Source organism: Bubalus bubalis, chromosome 11 (assembly GCF_019923935.1).
Source record: "Bubalus bubalis isolate 160015118507 breed Murrah chromosome 11, NDDB_SH_1, whole genome shotgun sequence".
NCBI classification, from domain to species: Eukaryota; Metazoa; Chordata; class Mammalia; order Artiodactyla; family Bovidae; genus Bubalus; species Bubalus bubalis.
The window spans coordinates 82,581,781-82,606,151 of NC_059167.1; the positions used below are offsets into that span (position 1 = coordinate 82,581,781).

General features: G+C 39.3%; 1 protein-coding gene across 3 annotated transcripts in view; it reads left to right on the forward strand.

The window, feature by feature from the left end:
• NPTN (neuroplastin) overlaps positions 1–24,371 on the forward strand; it is a 64,361-nt gene that overhangs the window by 13,811 nt on the left and 26,179 nt on the right. For 2 of the 3 annotated variants that reach the window (XM_045162123.1, XM_045162122.1), the window contains exons 2-3: positions 17,926–18,273; positions 23,108–23,279. In XM_045162123.1, the coding sequence (XP_045018058.1) occupies positions 17,926–18,273; positions 23,108–23,279 (520 nt within the window). Of the gene's footprint in view, positions 1–17,333; positions 17,377–17,925; positions 18,274–23,107; positions 23,280–24,371 lie in introns of those variants that run through there. The other variant, XM_045162124.1, reaches the window with a different exon arrangement.

The window sequence follows — 24,371 nt, forward strand, 5'->3', positions numbered from 1 at the left end:
ACCCAACCTCCCCTTTCTAGATTGTCACAGAGTATCAGGTTGAGCTCCCTGTGTTATACAGCAACTTCCATTAGCTATCTATTTTACATATGATTGGGCTTCCCTGGTGGCTCTGCTGGTAAAAAATCTGCCTGCAATGCAGGAGACCTGGGTTCGATCCCTGGGTTGGGAAGGGCTCCTGGAGAAGGGAAGGGCTATTCCAGTACTGGAATATTCCAGTACTCTGGCCTGGAGAATTCCATGAACTGTATAGTCCATGGGGCCACAAAGAGTTGGACACAACTGAGCGACTTTCACTTCACTTACATATGATAGTGTATATGTTTCAATGACACTCTCTCAATTTGTCCCACTCTCTCCTTCCCCTGCTGTGTCCACTAGGACATCCACTAGATGTCCATCGACAAATGAATGGATAAAGAAGTTGTAGTAATATATACAATGGAATATTACTCAGCCATAAAAAGGAACACATTTGAGTCAGCTCTAGTGAGTTGGATGTTACAGAGCCTGTTATTATAGAGTGAAGTAAGTCAGAAAGAGAAAAACAAATAAATATTAATGCATATATAATGGAATCTTGCTTTACTTTTTAACCTGTTTGAAAGCTAGCTATACTTATAGTGAAATGGTTAAGAAATTTGAAATCTCTAATATGGGGGATGTTAGACTTCTTACTTTCAATAGAAACAGGGAAGTAATTAAAATGAAAATTTTAGGTTAATACACAACTTACCTACCACTTAAGGTATTTGGAGCCTGATGATTTTAAGCTGTTTGGAGCCTGATGCTTATAACACTATAAACATGCAGATTCCAAACTATTTCAGTAGATTAGCCTCCTTAGTCTTTCAAGTTAGCTTTCAGTCTTAGCAGAGCAATGATCTTTATTTAGCATGATATTTATTTTTAAAGTAATGTTGGAGCAGGTAATTTTGATGGTATTGCAGTACCTTATTGCACCTTCAAAATTAGATTATGCCATAGAAGTGACATACTTTTATATTTGTTGCTTGAGCTAGAAATATAGCAACATGATTTTTACTAGGAAACTGATTTATGATTTTCTTTCATTTGCCCAGTAAATGTCTTGAAAGCTCTACATTTTCTTGGTTTGTGTAAAAAACCTTTAGAGGCATATACATCTTGTTGTATATCTTGTTTTCATACTTTAGCAGCAGAAATTTTTTAAACTTTCATTTTTCTTCAGTAATTAACACAGTAACCTAAATGATTAAAGCAACACTTGTGCTTTATTTCCTTGTTCCTGTTCTTCTTACTTCTGTTGTTCATCTTTGTTTTCCTCCACAATATTATTTTGAGCCTTATGTTATAATGATAAGTAGGTATTATTTTTTATAAGTCCCCCTCTCCCTGCTTGGCAACCCACTCCAGTATTCTTGCCTGGAGAATTCCATGGACAGAGGAGCCTGGCAGGCTACAGTCCATAGGGTTGCAAAGAGTCAGACACGACAGAGCAACTAGTACACACATCTTAACTTTAGTGTTTTCTACCCACCTCTACTTGGTCCTGTCCTTTCTGGTATTTTCAGTTGTTTCTAGATAAACATTTGGCACTTTTAAACTCTTTGTCCTGTTTTATTTGAATCCCTTTGAGACAGAGGGGTAGCAAATTCTGTTATACTTCTAATACACAAAATTTTGTTTAGCTGACTAATATTTTGAGCTGATTCGTTTGCATACTGACTTCTGGGTATTTTTGCTTTTCCTAGTAGATGTTTACTGAGATTTTTCTAACATGCTTTTTTAATCCCCACAGGGTTGTATAAAGTCCATATTTTTCAGAAAGTTTAGGTAGTCTTTGAGGCCAGTTACAAAGGAAATTAATTCCTGAAGGAACTGGGGACATCAAGGCAGAAGGAACTTCAGACAGGCAGCTGGTAATGAATATTGATTGTAACCTGTGAGGTACTTGCTGTGGGCTGGCAAATTTTAGTGCTTCCCTGCAAGACTGCCTCTTAACTGTGGAGTGCACATGAAACATTCTGAAATGTCTGCCCATGGAGCATATAATTTGCTGCTCAGTGGCAGGTAGACATTAAAATTCAATTATGGGTTGGGGGTAGTGTTAGGGGTAATCAGATTTTACAGCTGTAGGATGAAAAGGTAAATTTTGATGTGCATTAAAGGAAAAAAAAAATTAGAGTATACAGAGAAGTAAATGAAAACTGCTCAGAAATAGCCAGAAGTATTACCTTGCTGGCATTTGTATTTCAGGTCAGGTACGTATATTTTACCAGCTGTTTAAAGTCAGAATGGGAAAGAATTTGAGTGGAACATGTTTTTAGTGGTGTCTTAAGAGTGTCACCTTACCATTCTGCAGTACTAGCCATTGCCACTGAAGAAGCTCAAGAAGTGTATCGTCTTAAACTCTCAAAATACACCATTGGAAAAACCTGACAGGCCTAGTAGTACCAGGTGAACCTGCAGTAACCAGATATATAAGCTCGTGAGCTATCTCTGCCTGAAAGGTAATGAAGTTTTCATCAGGTTGAAGTTTCAAAGAATAAATATAGCTAACTACAGGAGGCAGTATTAGAGGCAGAGAGGCTGACTCTTCCTACCTTGAATAGTGATTAAACAACTTTTTGACATGGAATTATTTAACTTAAAATTTTGAAAAAGGAAAGTTTCTGGAAAATTAGGAAAGACTTGCTTAACATAATTTCAAATAATACTTAGGTATTATAGGTAAAATATTAAAGTTCTCCCTTTCACCCTCGATGCCCATTCCTCAGGATAAGTGCTGTTAGTAGTTTGTTGTGTTTCTTTTCAAAGCTTGTCCTTTAAAAACATGAACATTTACAGGCTGTAGTGCTTTGTTTTCATTGTTTAGTCACTAAATTGTGTCCATCTCTTTGCGACCCCATGCACTGTAGCCCACCAGGCTCTTCTGTCCATGGGATTTCCCAGGCAAGAATACTGAAGTGGATTGCCATGCACTCTTCCAGGGGATCTTTCCGACCCAGGGATCCAGCCTGGGTCTCCTGCATTGCAGGCAAATTCTTTACCACTGAGCCACCTGGGAAGCCCCTGTATTAATTATGTTATAATTCATTTTGATATTTATAGCCTTCATTTTTTAAGTATAGTAATTGGAGTGACAGATCCTTTCATTTATATTAGTGTATGGAGCCTCTAGGATACATCTGTTGTTATTGTCACTGAAGGGAATTATGTTGATGATGACTGAATTCTTGGTAAGAAATTGGCTCACTGAGAGGACCTTTCTCGTTCCAAACAAGGAAAAGCTTCATTAAATGGAAAAAGAAGAATATATTGCTGTATTTTTATACTCAGTCGTATTTTTTTAGTGGAAATCTTAAATGTTTATACATTTACTATTTGGCATGTAAATAATTCCTGGGACAACTCTGCTAATTTTTAATGGAAGTGTACTGTATACAGTTTTGCTATCCCTTTTCAAGAGAAGCATACTGCCTGTGTTTGGGGCAGTAGGTTAGTAATATAACCTGATCCTTCCCCTCATTGTGGAGGTGGAGGTAGTACCTAATTGTGGAGTTATGAGATAATGAAGACCTGAAACAAAATGATAAGAGTATAATTAAGTAATTAGGAGAGAATAGTTTTGGATTGTTGACTGAACATTGGGATTTCCAGAGGAATTGAGGAGGGAGCAGATTTTAGTAGATAGAACATTTGTGAACAGGAATCAAGAATTTTGGATTCTAGTAAGGGTTTTCAGCTACATTCTAAGCCTCTTTGGACTATGATATCTAAGTGTTAGATTGGGGTGAGAATTAGATTTAGGAATTTTCAAACTGTAGCAAGTTTTTTCCTTAAAAAGTAGAATCTTAATTTTTAATTAGATAAATGTAGAGCTGTTTGGGGGAGAAGGAATCCACTAACTGTTCCAAAGAATCCTTAGGGCCCGAGGAGCTGGGTTTTAAAATTATTGAAATATATGACTCCTTTGTAGACCTACTTCTGAAGTTTTTGCACAAGGATGTTTCTTACCTTTGATTTACAGTCTGCTTGGGCAGTCTTGGTATCTGTGGATACTTGGCAAAGTAGACGATTGAAATATTTTTACTAATACATGTGTCCACAGTTGAAATAAGACCAAAAGAAAGGATGATCCTTTTAAGACAGTCTTATTATTAGACAGCACAAGCATAATCATCCTATGCAAAGTGTACTTGGTAAAATAATTTTTATTGCAAGGTTTGTAAGCTGCTTTGTGAGAAAGAGCTACCTGTCATTTGTCCTGAGTTTTGAAATCCAAATTCAAATAGGAGAATACAGAGGTGTGCTGTTGAGACTCTGCTTGGAAAAGGATTGAAAGTGCTATTCCTTTTCATCCCTTAGTGGGAAGAAAATCTTAGGGGTAGCAACCACCTTGAAGATCTGCCAGTAAGAACTGGAGATCTACCACTAAGTTCCAGTTTACTATTTAGGAGTGCCAGCTTAAAACAATAAGTCACAGGATGTCAAATACTTTTTAAGCTCACAGGCCCACACAATTTCCATAGAGATAACAGATAATTGGAGATGGCTGTGTAGTGATAAAAGCCTGAACTGGTAATGTCAATGAGAAAGAAGTAGAACATACCATGTGATGGTCATTCTAAGATAAAATGTTTTTGAATTAAATAGTGTATGTAGGATGTTAGTTCTAATTGTTCATAGTAAACAAAACATTTCTATTAATGATAGTTTAATATAGTGTTTTGAACTCTGGAATTGTAACTGCCAGAGTATGCGTCCTGCCTCTGCACATCTGTAGAATGACAGTACAATCTTAAGTTAGGGTAGTGAATTAAATTGTATGATATACTTTGCCCGGTGCCTGACATATGTGAACATCAGTAAAGCTTAGCTCCCGGTATAATAATTTGGTTTCAGAGATGTTCAGTTATGCGTTTAGTAATCTATTTTGAGTGTTCTTAAAATAGAAAAAAGAATAGTTAGAAAATGTCCTACTCCCTGCCTCTTCCCCACAGATGTTTTTCTTAAAGGTTATCATTTCAAAGAAGGAAATTTCTAGGCTGTTTTTGATTCTAGAAGAACTTCCTTTTTAGAATTGATGATAGGCAGCATCATTACCTAATTTGAAAAAGAATACAAAAGTTGCAGTCTAACTGTAAAGTAAAATCTCAAATCAGAAATCTTTTACACTCAATTTTTATTTCCTTGCCTACTAGGATTAAAAGATCCTTGATTGTAACTGACTATATTACCTAACATGTTGGGATGTAACTCAAAGATTGACTCAATGGACATGAGTTTGAGTAAACTCAGGGGGATAGTGAAGGACAGAGAAGCCTGGTGTGCTATAGTTAATGGGGTCATAAAGAGTTAGACACGACTTAACAACTGAACAACAACAACAAATTAGGATTAATGGATGTATAGCAAAAAAACAAACTGACATTAGGGATTTTTTTTTTTTTTCTAATAAGAAACTTGTAGGGACTCTCTGATAAATTCAAATATGCCGTAGCCTGGTCTCCTAGAATTTATGATTCTGTTGATACTCAGAAAAATGGCTCTGATATGAAAAACTGCTAATTTAAGAAAGACGGTTTCATTTATTTTACTGTTCATTAACATAATTACTAGTACATTTTAAGTTGTTAATAGGTTGAAATCTAATGAAAGAATTTTAAGGTTAATTCTTGATGAGTGAGAATTGTGTTTCTCACCATTCGTTTAACAAATATTATTGAGTGTAATATGTACAGCAAGGTATTGTGGGGATACAAAATTAGAGACATTCTGCGCCATTGTTGAAGTGGAGAATCTCTTGATCGCTTGCCTGTTTTGCTGTCCTTATTTTCCAAAATCATATCTGGTTAATAGTTGCAGAAATATTGAAGCGGACCAGATGGCAGGAAAAAGAACGTAAACATTGCTTCAGTTCAGTTCAGTCGCTCAGTCGTGTCCGACTCTTTGCAACCCATGAATTGCAGCACACCAGGCCTCCCTGTCCATCACCAGCTCCCGGAGTTCACTCAGACTCAGTCTGTCTAGTCTGTGATGCTTGGACTCATAAATTTTGCCACCGTCACAATTTAAGTAATGGGAAAGTTGCAGTTTCAACATATTGTTAATATGGTCCATAGTTAAAGGAGTAAAATTTGTCTGTTTTCATAAATCCTTGTAAAGAAATGTGAAAATAAAACTCAGTGTAGTTCTGTTGAGTATCCTCAAAATTTTAAATTTAGGGACCACTGGGGCCCAGAGTGAGGAAGGAAATTTCCCATTCTGTGCCATTGTTGAAGTGAAAAAACTCTTGCTTGTGTGTTACAGTCCTTATTTTCCAAAATCATATCTGGTTAATAATTAAAGAAACATTGAGGAGGACTAGAAGGCAGGAAAAAGGACATAAACATCACAAACTTAATGAACTTTTATCACGGCGTTAAATAGGAACTATAATTCTCGGTTTTTTCTTTTCCTCTGGAATCACTTGGTCTGTGGCATATTGGCTTTGTTTCATTTCAGTCTCTGCTGCAGAGTGCAGGGTGAGAGTTGGTTTAGTCTTGGGCTTTAGCCTGAGATTCTGTACGTTTTCCTTTTTTAAAAGTTGAGAAAATTTGGTTGGGATTAAGTGTTAGCTTTTTCAGAAGAAAAGCATTTCCCAAGATAATCTTTGGAACCAGATAGGTGCTATTTTTATGAAAGGTTAAGGATTCTTTGTTAAGGCTAATAGCATTACATAGTCTACTCAAGTAAAGTCTAATGCTGCTGTGGGAGCTTTTGGCATGGATACTGTGTCAGAATCTGAGTCCCTGACAGCAGAACCATGAAAAGACCCTTCTTGTTAATCTTCCAAAGCAGAATAATAAATTATTTACGTGAGGTTATGAAGTATTGTCCAGATAACAGGAAGGGATTAATTCCTATTTTGGTGTATTTTATCCTAGTAAAAGTACATTACATTCAGTGGTGAATCATTGGAAAGAACAGTTCTGTAGAAAGTTCCATCCTCAGTTCCTTTTTCATCCTCTGAGTGATCTTATCTCTTCCCATGGCTCAACTTCCTCCTAAGCTGCTAATTCCCAAGTGTGTATTTCTAGCCTCTGATTCTCTCCTGAATACCAGATGCATGTATATGTTTTTTATTATAATATCTGAACATCTCACCAGCATAGCCCATCCTGTATGTGCCTCCAAAGCCAACTCTCAGCTTGCCTTCCTTTATTCCATTTATAGTATCACTCTCCACACCACAGTCAGTAGTTTCAGTGAATTCTATCCTGTAAACATATCTTACATCCATCATCTTCTCACCATTTCTACAGCTTCTCTAAACTAGTTCGACTCATTTTTCATTTGGATTAGTGAATGAGTTTCCTAACTCCTTTCCCAGTTTGGATCCATTCTGCATACAGTGACCAGTCAGATCTGTCATATCACTTATTCTGTTGAAAGAAGTCCAAGCTCTTAGCCTGTAGGATGCTTGTCACTTTCCCTAAATTGTGAGGTCTTGAGGCTATAGATATCTTATTTTTATGAGTAGCATGAACATTTGACAAGTGCTTGGCATGTAAAATCACTCAAAAAATGTTGAATTTTTTTTAGCTTTGTTTAGAACTAATTATTTCTGCCACTTCTCAATACTGTATTCAAAACTTTGTGCCACTTCTCAATACTGTATTCAAAACTATTTCCTTTTGGCAAGAGCAAGGCCTTGTCCCCCAGCTGACAAGGCTACATTCAGCTTTTATGCCTGAGGTTTCTATGCATATATCAGCCCTCTCCCCTCAGTAAAATTAGTAACTTCTTTTATGATTTTGTTGTCTTTCATATGTCTTTTATAAAAGTGGCCATTGCCAATTGTATTGTAATTGTTTTTCTGTCTCATGTTTTACAAAATTGAGTCCCTTTAGGAACAAGGTTTATTTTAGTTGTCCCTGTGCACAGTCCTTGCTAAGTAAGCCCTCAGTAACTTTCTCTCAACTTACAGATAAGTTGAACAAATATTAGATAGAAGTCATTATGAAGTCATAGTGAGTGGCACCTTTTCACATTCCTTCTTTTGGTTATGAATCAGACTCATCACTAGGAGAGTCTTTATATGGTTTCAGAAACATCTGTGTGGTTCCTTTGCCCCTATTTTCTTACATCTGAAAAAGCTAAAAATCGAGCAGTTTCAGACTCTCTAAGACAGAAGTTGTTGACGTGTGGCCTGCGAACCAGCAATACCAGCATCATCTGAGAACTTGTTACAAATGCCTGTTCCTAAGCCCCTTTCCAGATCTACTGAATCAGAATTTCCAGGGATGGGGCCCAGCAATCTGTGTTTTAACAGGTAATTCTGATGCATGATAGTTTAAAAAATCACTGCTCTAGGATTTTGCCATCTAAAGAAAGTGTTGCCTTTAATATGTAATAACAAAGTTCCCAGTGTGATTTCCACTATAAACTGTTTATACTTTGGAAGTAATTCATCAGCTGGGAAGACTGTAACTGACTGTATTACCTAACATCTTGGGATGTGATTCAAAGATTGAATTTTCCTGTGTGCAAAGTGTTTGATTCTGGCTTCTGGGAATGGCTATTTAAAAGAAGGTAAGAGAGGGACTTTTTACCTCTTCAGTCAAAATATCTTCTAGATTAAATTCACACTATCAGCTCCAGCTACTTGTGTTTGCTGTCATTCTCATGGGCTATATGAGGATGAAAGAATGAGATAAATCATATTATCCTCTGGAAGAATGTGCCGAATTGTGTTATTTTTAATATTGAAATCCTGGTTGTTGATATGTTGTCAGGGACAAGAAAGTGAGCTCATTATCAAAAGTTATATTGAATCTGTGATGGTGCTATGCATCCTCAGTCATGTCGCACTCTTTTAAGACCTCCTGGACTGTAACCCACCAGGCTCCTCTGTCCATGGGATTTCCTAGGCAAGAATACTGGAGCGGCATTTTCTTCTCCAGGGGATCTTCCCCATCCAGGGATCGAACCCGCGTCTCCTGCATTGACAGGCAGATACTTTTACCACTGTGCCACCTGGGAAGAAAAAACTAGTAAACTAAAAGAAAAATAAATTGTGTTATCTTTACTTAATTACTTTGTCTGCAAATTTCACTTGTCTAATACAGAAATTTGCAAAGAAAGTAATTAGTGGAGATTACTAATTGCCCATGGCTTTTCGTGGTGTAAGTAAGGATCACATAATGTATTTTTCTCTTAGTTTTACTAGTTTGTTTTTGTTTTTGGCAGTGGTACAAGTCTTGTGGGATCTTAGTTCCCTGACCAGATATTGAAATCTTAGCAGTGAAAGCATGGAGTCCTAACCACTAGAGTGTCAGGGAATTCCCCTCCACTCCCTCCTTGCTTTTGAGAACGGTTTATTTAACTGCAGTATTCGACCTTTCCAGAATATTGTTTTCATTTTGTCGTTAATAAATCCTAAATGAAGGGTCAATTGAGGCATACTCTTCAAATACTCTGTTACTGTGTCTCTTCTCCAAAAACATTGTTTCTGGCTTCCAAGTTCCATTTGGGTGTGTTTTTACTGGCCCACAGGTAGTTTTCACCATCTCTTGGGATAAGAGCTTTTGTTAGTGTTTGCTTAAATATGTAAGTAAGGGTTTCATTGTTTGAAACCAGACCTTTCATTAAGAATGTTTTTTGAGATACTGCTGGTTTGTACGCATTGTCTGTTTGCTTTGGATGAAACATCTGTGGTTTTTAATGGCTAGCAAAACTAGCTTTTTTCCTTTGTGTATTAACAGTTTGAGTACTGTTTGTAGAGTTAAAAAGTAGATTTTCTGCAGTTCCTGAAAAGATTAGCTTGACAGCAGTTTGTGGCTACTGCATTTTTTCCCCCTTGGACACATCCTTAGTTGAAAACTAAGGTTATGGTCATTTTGATGTCACAGTCCAAATGGGTCCTTATCTATATTTAACTTCACTTTCTTTGCTCAAGATTAAGTTAAAATGCCTCTTTCCTCCCTGATGTGAGGAAGAAGTGTTGTTAGTCTCAAGGACTGTCTATAACAAGGAAGCTGTTTACTGCATTGTTAGTAAAGGCATAGACTCAGTGGCTAAAATTTTATGATAGATAGCCTATAAGCAGAGTTTTCAATTTCTTATTGCCCATTTGAGGATATTCTGGGACATAGGTGAGTGTTACTGAGCCCTTTCCTGGAGCATGTTAGATACGCATGAAGAAATGCAGGAGGGGTGAGTTCTGAGCTGATTGTTCTCTCTGCTGTTAAAAATTTCCAGTCCTTCTTATTTCTTAGATTTGGTGTCAAGTTCTGTTTTTATAAGACCCTCTTTTTTTTTAAACTAGTATCCTAATTTTTAAAAATTTAATGCTGCAGTCTTACTTTATATTTTAATGCCCCTTTCTATTTAAAACATGTTGAAATTCTCTGGGTCATTCATTTTCATACTTCTTTCGTTTGGAAAATTGAAAAATTCAGAAAAAGTGTAATGAGCAACTCCCATTCCCCCTGGGTGAGTCTGAATTCTGTCCCCCCAACTTTTTCAACCCACAGTGTTTTTGAGGTGCTTCAGTAGAATACCCAGAAATGATTTAGGTCAGCCTTTAAATTACAGAGTAGAATGCTTGCATAAAACAGCCATCTTATATTATTATTACATTTTTAGCTCTATAGGTTACAAAGTAACTGTACTTACATTGTTCATATGAACCGCACCATGACCTTATGAAGAAGGTAGGAATTATTATCCCCATTTTTCAGATGAGGAGACTGAGTTTGAAGAAGTTGAAGAAACCAACCCAGATGTTGTAAACCATGGCTCATATCCTTATAAGGTGAGCTCTCAATTTAAATAGAGAGACCCTTATCTCTCCACACATCCAGTAGCAATACAGTCAAAACTCAGTGTTCAACCTGGTGTCTGGGACATCTCTCCCTATATTGTATGCAAATTTTTGTGTGTATTTTCTGGTAAGAGACAAGCCTGTGACTTTTTTTTTTTTTTTTTTAATCATTGTTGTTTAGTTGCTAAGTAATGTCTGACTCTCTGCGACCCCATGGACTGTGGCCCTCCAGACTCCTCTGTCCATGGGATTTCTCAGGCAAGAATACTGGAGTAGCTTGCCATTTCCTTTCTCTAGGAGATCTTTCTGACTAAGGGATGTAACCCAGGTCTCCTGCATTGCAGGCAGATTCTTTACTGCTGAGCTCCTAGGAAAGTCCCTTTTAATCATACTATGCCTTCTTGTGTGTGTGTGTGTCACTGAGTTTTAGTCCCATGGATCTTGATAGGTCATGCTTGTTTAGCTTATGACAGGGAATTGACAGCAGGACTGAGCGAAAATTTGTGTTGAATGAAGATCAGTCATATTGAATGCCTATTTCTTGTCTATCCTAAAGTAACTTAACATTTGTAGAACCTACAGATCTCTTCCATATATGTCACATGACTTCTACAACTACCTTAAGTTGCATCATTCCCACTTGAAGAAACTGCTCAAAGTTAAGAGAATTTAAGTTGTGGAGGTACTGACTCAAAAGCTGACTCTTCTTAAAAACCTGATCAAAATCCTGTAACTACCATTTTATTTGACATTTTTGTGAATTTACAGTTTGGTCTGCCTGATATCCAGTATCTTCCCATATATCGTTGCCAAGCAGCTTAATTTATAATTAGTAGGCTAATTTACTTTTTGTTTTTTTAAAGGAGAATCTTGTACTGCCTCTTTGTATTCTCATTACTTTTGTGCTTTCCATATTGTTCACATTATCTTAGATTGCATGACTTGTAACTCTGTCATAACATCTGCTAATTCCCTGAGTCCACACTTCTGTTACCACTCCCCTTATTTTTACTTTGCTCCGAGGATAGGAAGGAATGAAGAATACCCAACTTTTTCATTGCCTTCTGCAATTAATATTTCCATTCCGGTTCTTATTTTTAAGGTAAAAATTAATTTTTTGCGGTTTATTGATGAAGTTGGATTCTAAGTTGGAGCTCCTTTAAGAGAAAATTTCTACTTCCCAGACTGTTGCTGGAACAGTGCTGAAGGCTGCTGCATATGGCTTGTTCAGCATAATTTCTGTGGAGACATAGAATAATGGCTAACATTATTGAGTGCTTACTAGGTGCCAGGTACTGTTTTAAGCTGTATGTCAATTTCAAGTAATCCTCACAATAACTCTTTGAGGTTGCTGCTATTAGTCCAGCCTACAGATTAGGGAGAAGCTCAAAGGTTAGGTCATTTGCCTAAGGTCATACAAATGGTGAGAACACTTCCAAGTAATCCAGATTTAGAGTTTGCTACTTTTATCCACTAAACTGCATAGTCGCCTATTTCTCAAAACAGAAGGCTGACTAAAATACGCCAAAACAGATTGTTTTAGCCATTTGGATGCTATAATTTCAGAATAAAAGATGGCCCTGGATTAGAAGCTGGTGAATGGAGAAGATCTTAATTTCTGAGCCTTTGTCATGACTCCCTGATAGAGGTAGCTGTGAAAGGAATAGGTGTGACTTTGGAAAATGCTTTGTAATTGTTGCTGTCTCTTACCTGCAGATCAGACTGGTCCATGAAATGAGACCCATATACCTCCTTCCTGCTGTGGAGAATGAGGTTATCCCATTTTCATCCACTCTCAGGGCCTCAGGCCTGCCTTACACTTGGTTTTAACACACAGAATGAGTGCCTGTGGACTTAGGACCTATCTTTGGTATTGAGGGATATTGTGAAGGATTAAAATAAGCAGTAAGAATAGGCAGGCTTATTGCAGTTAAGAGTCACTTAGATTTGAAATACCATACCTATAACCAAAGCTAGATACCAGTCTGTCTTGCTCAGAGTCTGTCTGCTTTTTGGGGTGCATGGTATGAGTGAATGGGGGAGGGTGAGAGAAGCTCTCTTGTGTCCTTGGCTGTTATTTCCTCTTTATTATGAGGCATGAAGGAAAGAACAGCATGAGCCACCCACAGGGAATTAGTAGTGGAGAGGGGCTTGAAGGGAACAGCTGTTTTTTTTTTTTTTTTTTTTAAGAAAAAGGTGACAAAAACAGGCTAAATTTAAAGGCCCGGCCTTGGCAGTAGTCAGCTGAGAGAGGAATATAAGTGAGTCTTACTATCTGTTCACTGATAGCCCTGGAGGAAAATGAGAATATTGGCTGTAAAAAAATCACTGATGGTCCCTCATGTATGGGGCTAGGATAGCATTTTTGCTTCCTTAGGGCATATGTAAAAGCAGTTTTCTTGGGATTGGGCTCAACTTGTTCCTCTGTGTTCCCTTCTTCTTCTCACCCTCTGCTATATATCTACACATTCAGTTTTCCCTGCCAGAGAGCTCCTCCTTTTCTCCGGCTGCTAGCCCCAGCTGTCATCTTCTCGTCCCATCCCCAGTTACACAGTTTTACTTTAGGCTTTTCCTGGTTTTACTGTCTTCATTTTTTAATACTATGCCTGCCACCCTCCTCCACCCTCAGCTTCTGGTTCCTCCCTCCCACAAAGCTAGTGACCACTCTTTGGCTTCCCTCTTTATCGTTATTGAACTGAAGGAACTGATATTAGTACTTTGTCAAACCTGTTTGAGTTCTGAGCCCAGTTACCTATTACAGTGGCTGGAGATGGTGGTGGAGAGGGGGCCAGAGGTTGTTTTTCTGAAATTAGGCTTTTTCCAAAATATTGGATGAGCTTTGACCTGGAAATCAAACAGATGCTTTTCCTGGTCTCCTGACTTTGAGCAGTGTGTGGTCTCATGTTGAGGGCATGTATTTGTTTGAAAGCCATTAGTAATGAAAGGCAGGGCAGTGAGTCAGGCTGTGAGCTGCCTTGCCTCCTGCTGCTGCTGAGAGCTGGTTCTTCTCTTCTCCTGAATTGGAGCTAATTTTGGATGGATAATGAGGTAGATGGATGCTAATAACTTTGCCTTGCTGTGATTCCACAGTACTGTATAGAGAGAGCATTGGTTTTTTTTTTTTTTTTCCCCCTACTGCTAGGAGGAGAAATAGATTTGTTTTCATGATTTTTGATGAGTGTTCAGCTATCAAGGAATTCCCTACTTGTTTTATTTAGAGGCAGTGTGTTTTTTTTTGGAAAGAACGGTACACTAAAAGCTGAAGACCTCTGTTTTGATCCTCACTCCACTCAGGATTAGCTACCTAAGTGATCTTGATCAAATCATGAACCTATCTCTGCACTTGACCTATGAACCTTGTGAATTTATGTGAAGAAAATGAAATGTGATATGTGTGAAAGGACTTTGTAAGCTGTTTCATAAAAATTTCAGGTGCTGCCTTTTAGTATTTTGGCCACTAACTACAACACTAGAGAAATGCCTTGCATGTCTTTTAAGCTCCTTCCTATGAAGCTAGGCTTCTTAAGAGCCGAGTGGTAGAATCATCAGAACTGTGGGGGAAGTCTTGCTTCTGAACCATCTTTTGTTTTCTCACTCTTCCCTACCCCTTCCCACCGTCGTCCCGTTCCCCCCCCTCCCCAAACTCACTCACGTTCGAATAATTGCTTCAGGATTTCTTTGATCCTTGTGCTGTTCTGTCTCCATTCTTTAATAGGATTATAATTTTAAGGAGGTAGTCATCATAGTGTGCTGCACGTTCCAGTGGAGGAGTCTTGACTTTTCATAGCCAGAATTAATTAATTATATTTAAGTGGTGACCAAAATATCTGTAACTTTTCTGGCTCAGGGAGACACACTGACTGCAGTTGCGGTGTTAAGAGACCGTACTTTGGCTTTGGACACACCTGAATTCCAGTCTACTCTTTCACTATTAGCTTGTAACTATGGGAAAAGTGCTTAGCTTTTTTGGGCTTTGGTCTCCACATCTTCTAAGGGGATTATAATTGCATCTGTGCTATGTTGTGAGGATTAAATGAGATAATATAAAAGTGCTTAGCACATTGTCTAACATATAACACATACTTTAAAATGTTATCTAATGATATACGTGTCTAATAATAATAAAGAATAATAATAGCCTCAAAGAGCACAGATAGATGTCTGTTGTCATTGTTTTAAGGGATTTTTACTTTTGCTTTTAGATAAGTTTGCTTAAATATATATCATTGTTTTTGTTTAGCTGACTCTCTTGCAACCTCATGTACTGTAGCCCTTCAGGCTACAGTCCATGGGATTTCCCAGTACTGGAGTGGGTTGCCACTCACTTCTCCAGGGGATCTTTCTGACCTAGGGATCGAACCCGTGCCTCCTGCATTGCAGGCAGATTCTCTGTCGCTGAGCCACAAGGGAAGCCCTGAATATATATCATATAATTTACTAGTCGATAATCAAGGAACATTATCGACTTGGTCCCCTTCCCTGTATACAAGTAGAAAACTAAATCAGATCAGCACTTCCTTAGAAGTAAGTCTTGTCCAGAAGTTGCAGTGTTGGTTTGAGTGACTTTCTTCGTTCTGGGCAGTGGAGAATTGTGTTCAGACTGTTTCTCCACTGTCTTTGAATTGTGGTGTCTTGGGATTTATGATTATTTTGAAATTGGATGGGTTCTTGGTGCTTCTGGACATACTTGCAGGTATTCCTTCTACATAGCATGGTCAATAAATTGAATAGGCTTAGATCTAAGCTTGTTTTGAAGTGCAATTCAGAAGAAGGGAGAAAAAAGACAGGAGAAATCCACTAACAACATATTTCTAGAGCATAATTAGGCACATTATCATGTCATTCAAGTGGACATAAACTCCCCCAGTTCACAGAGAATGTGAGAATAAGAGCATTTGTGAATTCCACTTAATGATCAAGAGTATGATTAAAGGAGAATAATACTTTTTTCTGCTTTCTAGGGATTTACTGATAAACAGTTTTCTTTAGTGATTGAGCCAGTAGTAAAATGAATGAAAAGATAGTGTGAAACCTAAAGCATAGCTCCTTGGGTACCCTTTCTTTTTTTTTTTTTTTAATTTTATTTATTTATTTGGCTGCTCTTGGTCTTAGTTGTAGCATGTGGGATCTAGCTCCCTGACCAGGGATAGAACCTGGGCCCCCTGCACTGGGAGCTCAGAGTCTTAGCCACTTGACCACCAGGGAAGTCCCCCTTGGGTACCCTTGTATGTGGAAGTGAGCTCAGCCTTTCATGCAGTGGCTTGGTGTCTTCTTTCCGGAATTCTGAAACTTCCCCTGCACTTGAGAATGATATATTTTTGGCTTCTTGGCACCTCATAACTAGTTCCTTTCAAGGAACTGATATCCGGTCTCCAAAGGTAGTTTAGGCATGTCATTTTGAAGGCAGAACAGTTAATCTGAGGCTATTAATGACTGCTTTCCTATCCTTCCCAGATTCTGAATCTTTTATCAGTTGAAAGACTAGTAATGAATTTGGAGTTCTTGACCTCTAGTTGAGTAAGTGTAGTATTTCCCATAGGGTTCTGAGGTCCATTGTGTACAGTTTATCTCCAAAGGCAAATATGCTGTGGATATAAACAGAAAAATTTCCACTTAGCAACCTCCATGTTCAGCAATCCCATTATATCCTTGGCTTTTTGTCTATAAGGAATCTGTTCCATTTAATTCATACTCCTCTGAAATGTTCTTAACCGGATGTTAGTAGATACTGGCTTTACTCTGCTCATTGCAGAGGATCTGGCTTGGGCCCAAGAGAAATCGCCCGGCGACTCAGAGTACCCTCTTTTAGCTTCTTGCCTGTACTTTAGATACTGAATTATTAGTACCTTTTAGCTTGAATTGGTAGAAATGCTGAATGGACCCTTGATGGAGTAAATGGGTGAGAGAGAGTATGCTTGCACTGTGATATGGACTCCATTCCAAGTTGTTCCAATAAGTCTGGATTTTTTTTTTTTTTTTTTTGGCTCTCTGTTTGCCATTCTCACCTTATCTTATGCAAATGTAACCTCAAATTATTGGCAAGTGAAAGTAGACATCAACTTTTAGTTCCTGTGCAATGCCTGGCAATGTTGGTGAGGCCTAGCCTTCACCGTAGAGTTTAGTTTAATACATCACTGTACAGTTTTCATTCTTTTTGAGCTGGCCTCTAGGAACCAGGCAGCTAAAGAATGTGAAGAGAGCCTGTCAGATGCCATGGATTTTTGTTGTTGTTGTTGTTCTGGTTCCGTTTTTGTGTCATGATTATTTTTAAGACTGACTTTTCAGGAGATTTTTCTGGTTTATAAATTTATGGGATTGTGGAGGGAATAGTTCCTCCAGACACTGGCAATAAGTTGAGTTACTGTTGGTTCCACTCCTGAGCTGACCCTGATAGTAATTCTCACTCTGAAATACAGACTGTCTTGCTCTCCTGTACCAGAGGATTTGCTTTCAGATAGAGGCTGCTTCACAAACAACTGGGTTATTTGTTTGCCATGGGCCCACGAAAGAAGAGGATGCGGGGAAAGTCTAACCTGAATTCAGGATAGGATCCTGCATGAGTGAGAAATTTGCTAGCCTTTCAGGTGAGATTTGGACTCTGACTCCCAAAAGAAGGTGTCAGTAGGTCATTAACGCTTCTTGTTGTGACCCATAAAAGACATTGCATTTCTAACCAAGTGTTCACCCATCCAAAAGAGAGACCCTGACTTGGCATATAAACCTATTGCCACTTCCAGTTATCTTTCATCACTTGCCTGAGTTTGAAAAGGTAATGGTTTGTAGTTCTATGGAAAGAGACTTCCCTGAGACCTGAGGCTTTCTCATTCCTACTGGCTGGGCCCATTGCTAAAATGCTTTCCAGTGGGCTTGCTTCTGCCTGGCCAGCACCTGGGCTGCCCCAGCTTGTAATTAGCCTGCCTTTGCTTCATAAGCTTCTCAGGGTGGTTCTTCTTCTAAAAGCTTGTATGAAATGCTATTTACTGTCTCTTTATAGTTTAAAAATGAATTCTTTTTGTTCTTTGCAACTCATTTGCTTTTTTTCTTTTCTTTTCTTTAAATTACTATTAACACCTGTTGATTCTTCTTTTTTTCTGATTGGCCTGTCACTGCATTCCTGCTCCCCCTCCCTCTAGCTGGGTTTGTCAAGTCGCCCATGTCAGAAACTAAGCTCACTGGGGACGCCTTTGAGCTGTACTGTGACGTGGTCGGGAGCCCCACGCCAGAGATCCAGTGGTGGTACGCAGAAGTCAACCGGGCAGAGTCTTTCAGACAGCTGTGGGACGGTGCTCGGAAGCGCCGTGTCACCGTAAACACCGCCTACGGGGCAAACGGCGTGAGTGTGCTGAGAATAACCCGGCTCACCTTGGAGGACTCTGGGACTTACGAGTGCAGGGCCAGCAACGACCCCAAGAGGAATGACTTGAGGCAAAACCCTTCCATAACATGGATTCGAGCCCAGGCTACCATAAGCGTGCTTCAGAGTGAGTCCAGCACCCTACAGTAGTGGTACTGTAGTCACTAGAGGTGGCCCGCTGACCCTTCCCTCTGCTTCCTTCCCCTCTTCCCCAGTATGATCACTCACCCCACCCCTTGTCTTCGTTTTTTCAAACCCACGACCCTTCTGGTTGTAGTGTATGAAAATATCTGTGGCAACTTTTTTTTCTTTTGTATCTTTGCTGTCCTCTTTACCTCCCTTACCCCCAACCCTTCTCTGTGTCTCTCTCCTCAGGAACAAAGAACTTGGGAAAATCTGTGATTGTCCAAAATCACCTGCATTGGGAAGAGGTGGGGAGGGCCAACTGGGGAGGCTAACAACAACACAAACTCTCGAAACCCACGAAGCCAGGCATTCGCACCGGGGCAGTGTCGGATTGTTTCCTTCCCTCCCCCTGAATTTTGTAGTAGGGTTCCTGCTATCCTTTGCTGATTTATTATCTGGTGCCTTTCTATTTTTATTTCTCTCCCCAATCTAACTATTTTTTATTTCTTTGTGCATCTGTTTGAAGCTCTCTGAGTAGCTGCCTTCACCTCTATGGTTTTAAGTTTGTGTCTGCCCAGCCTCTTCCCTCACTGTGACTTGGTGTCATCCTGTCTATGATGGGAATGTTGCCATGGGTGTGGTGTGGTGATGTGTTTTGGTTGTTGGGTAGCATGTATGCTTGGATATTTCCATAGTTCTAGCTCTTTTTCTTTTCTAAAACAGTGGCATGTGCTTCTCTGATAACAGCCCCCCACTGCAGCAGTATATTCCTCATGGTCCTGCCCATCTAGTCTCCTATTCTCTAAAGAGCAGTGGCCTTAGATTTTCTCTATATGTCTTGCTGTTAGGAACCAGGTGACACTAAGCTGCAAAGTATTTTTCTTTTAAATCCCGTCAAACTGTTTCAAAGTCAGAGTTGGATCTGTTGACAGTTTGATGACTGACTATTGGCACAGTAGTCAGTGCCACCCTATCATCCCAGAGGCTGGCAACCCCAGAAGTAGTTTGGAAGCCATTCATACTGGCCTTTTCTTGTGTCTTGAAAAAAGAAAAAGAGGAAACTAAGTTCGAACCGTGTTCCTCTGAGTGGTAAGAGTGAGCGGAGCAGTTGACTCAGAACCCTTCTCTTCATCCTGTAGTAGCAGGTACAAGTGAGACATCAGACACAGGAGCTTTTGTGGCCATCTCTTTCTGAATAGTGTTTACTGCTTGTGTGGTAGGGAGGAGAGGGAGGGAGAAGCTACCACAGAGCCAGTGCTTCTGGCCAGGAAGAGTTTTAGCCCACATCTGTCCTGATTGTAATTGAGGAAAGATCCTCTGGGTTTTTCACCTTCTTTTCAGGGACTCAGAGCCCCTAGAGCCAATTCTGGTTTAAAGAACTGACTGACTTAGATTAAATAAAAACAGTAAAATACATTTATGAGGATATTGGCAATAACACAGAAGGTCATCTGAAATGGGCCTTGAATCTCCTTCTGTGGAAAATAGCAAGTTAGTTGTCTGTTCTTTATAGCAGCTCAGGAGATGCCTCTGAAGAGGACTTTGAGGAGAGGTAGAAGAGGCTGCTGCAGTTGGCACTGTTGAATCAGAGAACCTGCTTCTGGAAAGGGAAAAAGAAAACTTTGTCTATGTGAAAATGGGGAACATTAACCCAGTGATTTTTCTTTTATTTAATAATTTTTTTTCCCCTTGCACGCCTCCTTCTCCTGCCCCCATGCTCCTTTCCTTGTAAAAACAGAGTTACCCAAATGGCCACAAAGGTCTGCAGAAGTTTGTAGGCATGGACTGGGCTGGGCATTTGGTACTTGTACTTGTAGGAGCCTAACTCAGGTGGACTCATAGTTAAAAGGTCATGCCTTGGGGCTGAAAGAAGATGAGTCTTTGGGGTACCTGCCTCTCATTCTCGAGAGTATATAGCAGTCTCCCAGTTTACTTAGAAATAAGTTTCCTAACTTAAGGGTGTCTGCATGTGATTGAACCAAACCCTGGCTAGTTTAGATTCTCCCCAGACTTCCCTATAAATCAGTTAATCCTAGTTAACTGATTCAGAGAGCTAATCGTCTTCACTTTTTAAACACCCTGAATTCCACTCTAATTGGACTGTTTTATGATTCATCATCCTCAATGACATTTGTCTCCAAGGGCAAGTTGAGATTTTCTAAGGATGACCTCCTTGCAATAGAAGTGTGCCCAGTTTGTAGGTTCTCTCTCTGTCTGTAGCATGTTCTACATATGAATGATGACTAGGGTAAGGGTCTCTGAACCAGTGCTTCTAAATAGGAATAAGTGACAGGTAAGAATTTTGAGCTTCTCCTAAATGTTCATCTCTCTTGGACTGTCATGAATAATGCTCAACCACCAATGTTTGATCGGAAATAAAAGCCCCACCTTCATCCTGGTGCAGAATGCAGTTGTGGCACTGTGACCAAAGCACTTGGTCTAGTACCGGTTTCCATATATAGCAATTATAGGAGGGAGGTTATGCCACCCCACAACCCTCCTATGGTGCAGAATCATATTTAAACCTATTAAAATTATCGACTTGCTCCCTGCTGACTCTCTCCTGGATCTTTAACACCTAAGGGAAAATGTGCTTTCCTTTGCCTTCTGAGAATTCTTGGCAGAAAGTTCACCAGGTTGCTTTCATCAACTTCTTAATCTCCCTGAGCTGCAGTGGTCATTTGCATCACCACAGGTAAGAGTAGCATTTACTTTGGCCTCCTTATAATTTAAACATCTTGAAGCTCTTGGCCTCAAAGTTTACCCTTTCTCAGTGCAGTCTGAGAGGAAGAACCAGAAGATGAGTCCCAAATGGGACAGAAAATAAAATTGGATAGTAAAAATTCAGCAAAAAACTAAAAGTGTGTTTGGGTTTTAATGTTGCCTTTATATTTTTTAATTTCTGTGGAGTACTGGTTCTCTTTATCTCTTTTGTTTTTGCTTGGTTTTGATTTTCCTGGAATTGTGATGCTTTCTGCTGATGGTGTATGTGCGCCTTCCATTGCAGGGTTTGCAGCTGTTCTGCTCGACTTAAGGCCCAGGGATTTGGCTTCTGTCCAGTGTGTTTTGGAAACCATGGGACACCACTGCGCTAATGTGTTTACATGCATCTGCTTCTGTCTTAGTGGCTGCTATGCCTCCATTATCTGTACATAGAGACCCTGTTTGGTGTTACCGATAAGGACCAGTGCTGATTGGAAGATAACCACTATCCTTTTGCCAAAGTTAGAAAATAACGAGAACCAATTTACTTGAGCAAACTTGAGGATTTGCTTTATTTATCACAAGTTTCTTTGACAATATGAGCTCTACAGTCAGAAATGTTACACTGATTAGGAGGTGCTTGGGCATTACACTTTTCAAGTGTCCCATGACTTCTCCATCCTCTCCCCCTTCCTGCACAATGAACAAAGCTTGGCTCAAGTGAAGAGAGAGAGTTTTGTCTTTAAGAATTATAGAGTCAGCACTATACGTGTATAAAATGGTGTCAGGGAGCTGCTAGAGAGTTGTAGACAGGAAGTAACCAGGTGCAGGAAAATGAAAAGTTAGTCAAGGATTTCTAGGAAATAAGTGGGAAAAAAGTTAAAGAGCAAATACCTCTGATTGTGGATTGGAAAAGATTTTAACTGTACTTGAGAATGATTGACCTAAAGTAGAAAAAGAGCTAACCATGGGAAAGGATTAAAAATAATAACAAGAAAAGACAACAGACTTCTTGACTTTAATATAGTGATGAATTCAAAGTGCTGTAAAGATGAACCTTTCAGGAATGGTATTGATACAGTGTGCCTTAAAATATTTCTGCTCAATGTATTATAACATTTGACACAGGTTATTTTTGTAGATACTAAATGAGTGATCCCAGGTTATGTAAGCCCAGGTAGAACCCGAGGATGAAGTATATAACTTTCTCTAGGGTGGAAAGTGTTATGGGGGTACTTTTGGCTTGGAGGGGGAGGGATAAAGAATTTGATCAGATGTGTTTTCTAGGCCCAGCTTTGTCACTAACAATAATTATGGCCTTGCACAAGTCCTTTTACCTTTTTAGCTCTTAAAGACTGGGATTCATTGAACCCTAAGAGCCTTTCAGCTCTAAAATTCTAGAAGCCCATAATAGCAGCATATACTACATTCTAGTTATGATTATCTTAGAATGAAAAATATTTTAAAGTGCAATTCTGAAAATATTTTGTCTTTGGAGTATATGGGCTGGAGAGAACTGCTGGTTCCTTAGGAATTTTCTCTCAGCAAAATTTGGAAAATGCAATAGACTTTCAGTAGGAAATTTGTCTTTCAGATCTGTATTGTCTTTTTCTGCATAATTAATGGCCATGGCTGGTTTGCCATAGATTTATCAGATTTAAATGTGGGAAAGCTATACATGTATTACCTAACTATAACTATTACTGTTTCAAGGCCTAGTGACTCCATAGGAAGTTTATTAGTTATCTAAATGATACTGCCTTTGTCTTCAGAATTGCAAGGTGGAGCCTGATTTTCTAATTGAAGTTGAATTGGTTGGTGGTTCTTATCTCAAAAAATAATGGTATTCAAACGCGTAAGTGAATTGTTGCTAGTACAAGCATCCATAATACTCCCATTCTTTTCACGTCTAGGCCAGCTGGTCTTCAGGCTGTTGTCTGCGCTAGTGATCATTTGCTTATAATCATTGTTTTTCCTTTATTGACTTCCTCCAAAGTGGTAAAGTGAAATTCCTTATGTGGTCCTGTCTGCCCTCCCTCTTCTAGTCTCCCCAACCTACCCCATCCTACTCTCAGGCCAGGGCTGCGGAGAATGGAACTATGGCTTCCTATCATTGTGCACTCTTATTACAGAACCAAGGATTGCCACCAGTGAAGAAGTCATTATTCGAGAAAGCCCTGCGCCCTCTGTTACCCTGCAGTGTAACCTCACCTCCAACTCTCACACCCTTACATACAGCTACTGGACAAAGAATGGGGTAGAACTGACTGCCACTCGTAAGAATGCCAGCAACATGGAATACAGGTGAGAGGGGCTAGCAGCTCCTGGGAAGATGAGACGGTACATGGTTGAATTTACTTTACATTCATAACCTATAATTAAGCTATGTGGGAGAGCCATGATACATATGGTCCTCCTCTAGAGAGTCTAATCCAGAGTATATCTGGGGTGAGGCTAGAATTTCCATGGATTTCCAAGTAATTTCTAATGAGCAACCAGGTTTGAGAGCCATAAAAGATCTCTTCCTTATGATAACAGCAACTTGGGGTAGTAATGCTAGTTAATAAAAAAGCCACAATTAGAATGCAGGTCTCTTGACTTAATCCAGTGGTTTGAAGAATCAGATTGAAATCTGATCTAGGATTCTTAGAGCAAGATCACCGTAAGTATTCTTCCCACTGAGTAGATTTCCTGGTGAGTTAGCTTTTAGGAGTGCTTATTATGACCATAACCTAATCAGGCCCAGTGGATATAGGGCTCATTCAGTTCAGTTCAGTTCAGTTCAGTCTCTCAGTCGTGTCCGACTCTTTGCGAGTGATCTGGAAAAGGATGGTACCCTGTAATTACCCTTTGGTGAGAGGGGGATATTTGCTGGCTGAAGTTATCCAGCACCCAAGGATTTGGTACATTTTGAAATATCTAGAACACATGGCACCTCACCTTTCAGGATAGTTTGTTCCTAGTTGAAAAGGATCAGCTAATCCTATTTGGCAGGATGATGCAGTGCGACTAAATAGTGCACTGGAGTGAGACCAGGAAAAGCTTTGTATCCAGTGATAGCAAGGACGTTCTGCAGTATTTTGCAGAATTGAGATCATTTCATATCCCTTAAATAATTGACTCACATTAATTTGTGGATCCTCTTCCTCTTTTTTCAGGTAAGAAAACTGAGACTCAAAGAGTAATAACACTTGACTCCTTGCAAGGCCACATACTGTATCTAATAAGTTGCAGAACGAAGCCTAGGTTCCAGGTCTTCTGACTCTTTAGATCTAGATCATTCGGGATTTTTGTTTGTTTTTCTGTTGTGCTATACCATTGTGTAACAAGGTAGTTAATCTGTTTCCACTGTAGTTTCTTCTGATATAAAATTGGAAATATAGCCTGAGATATGTC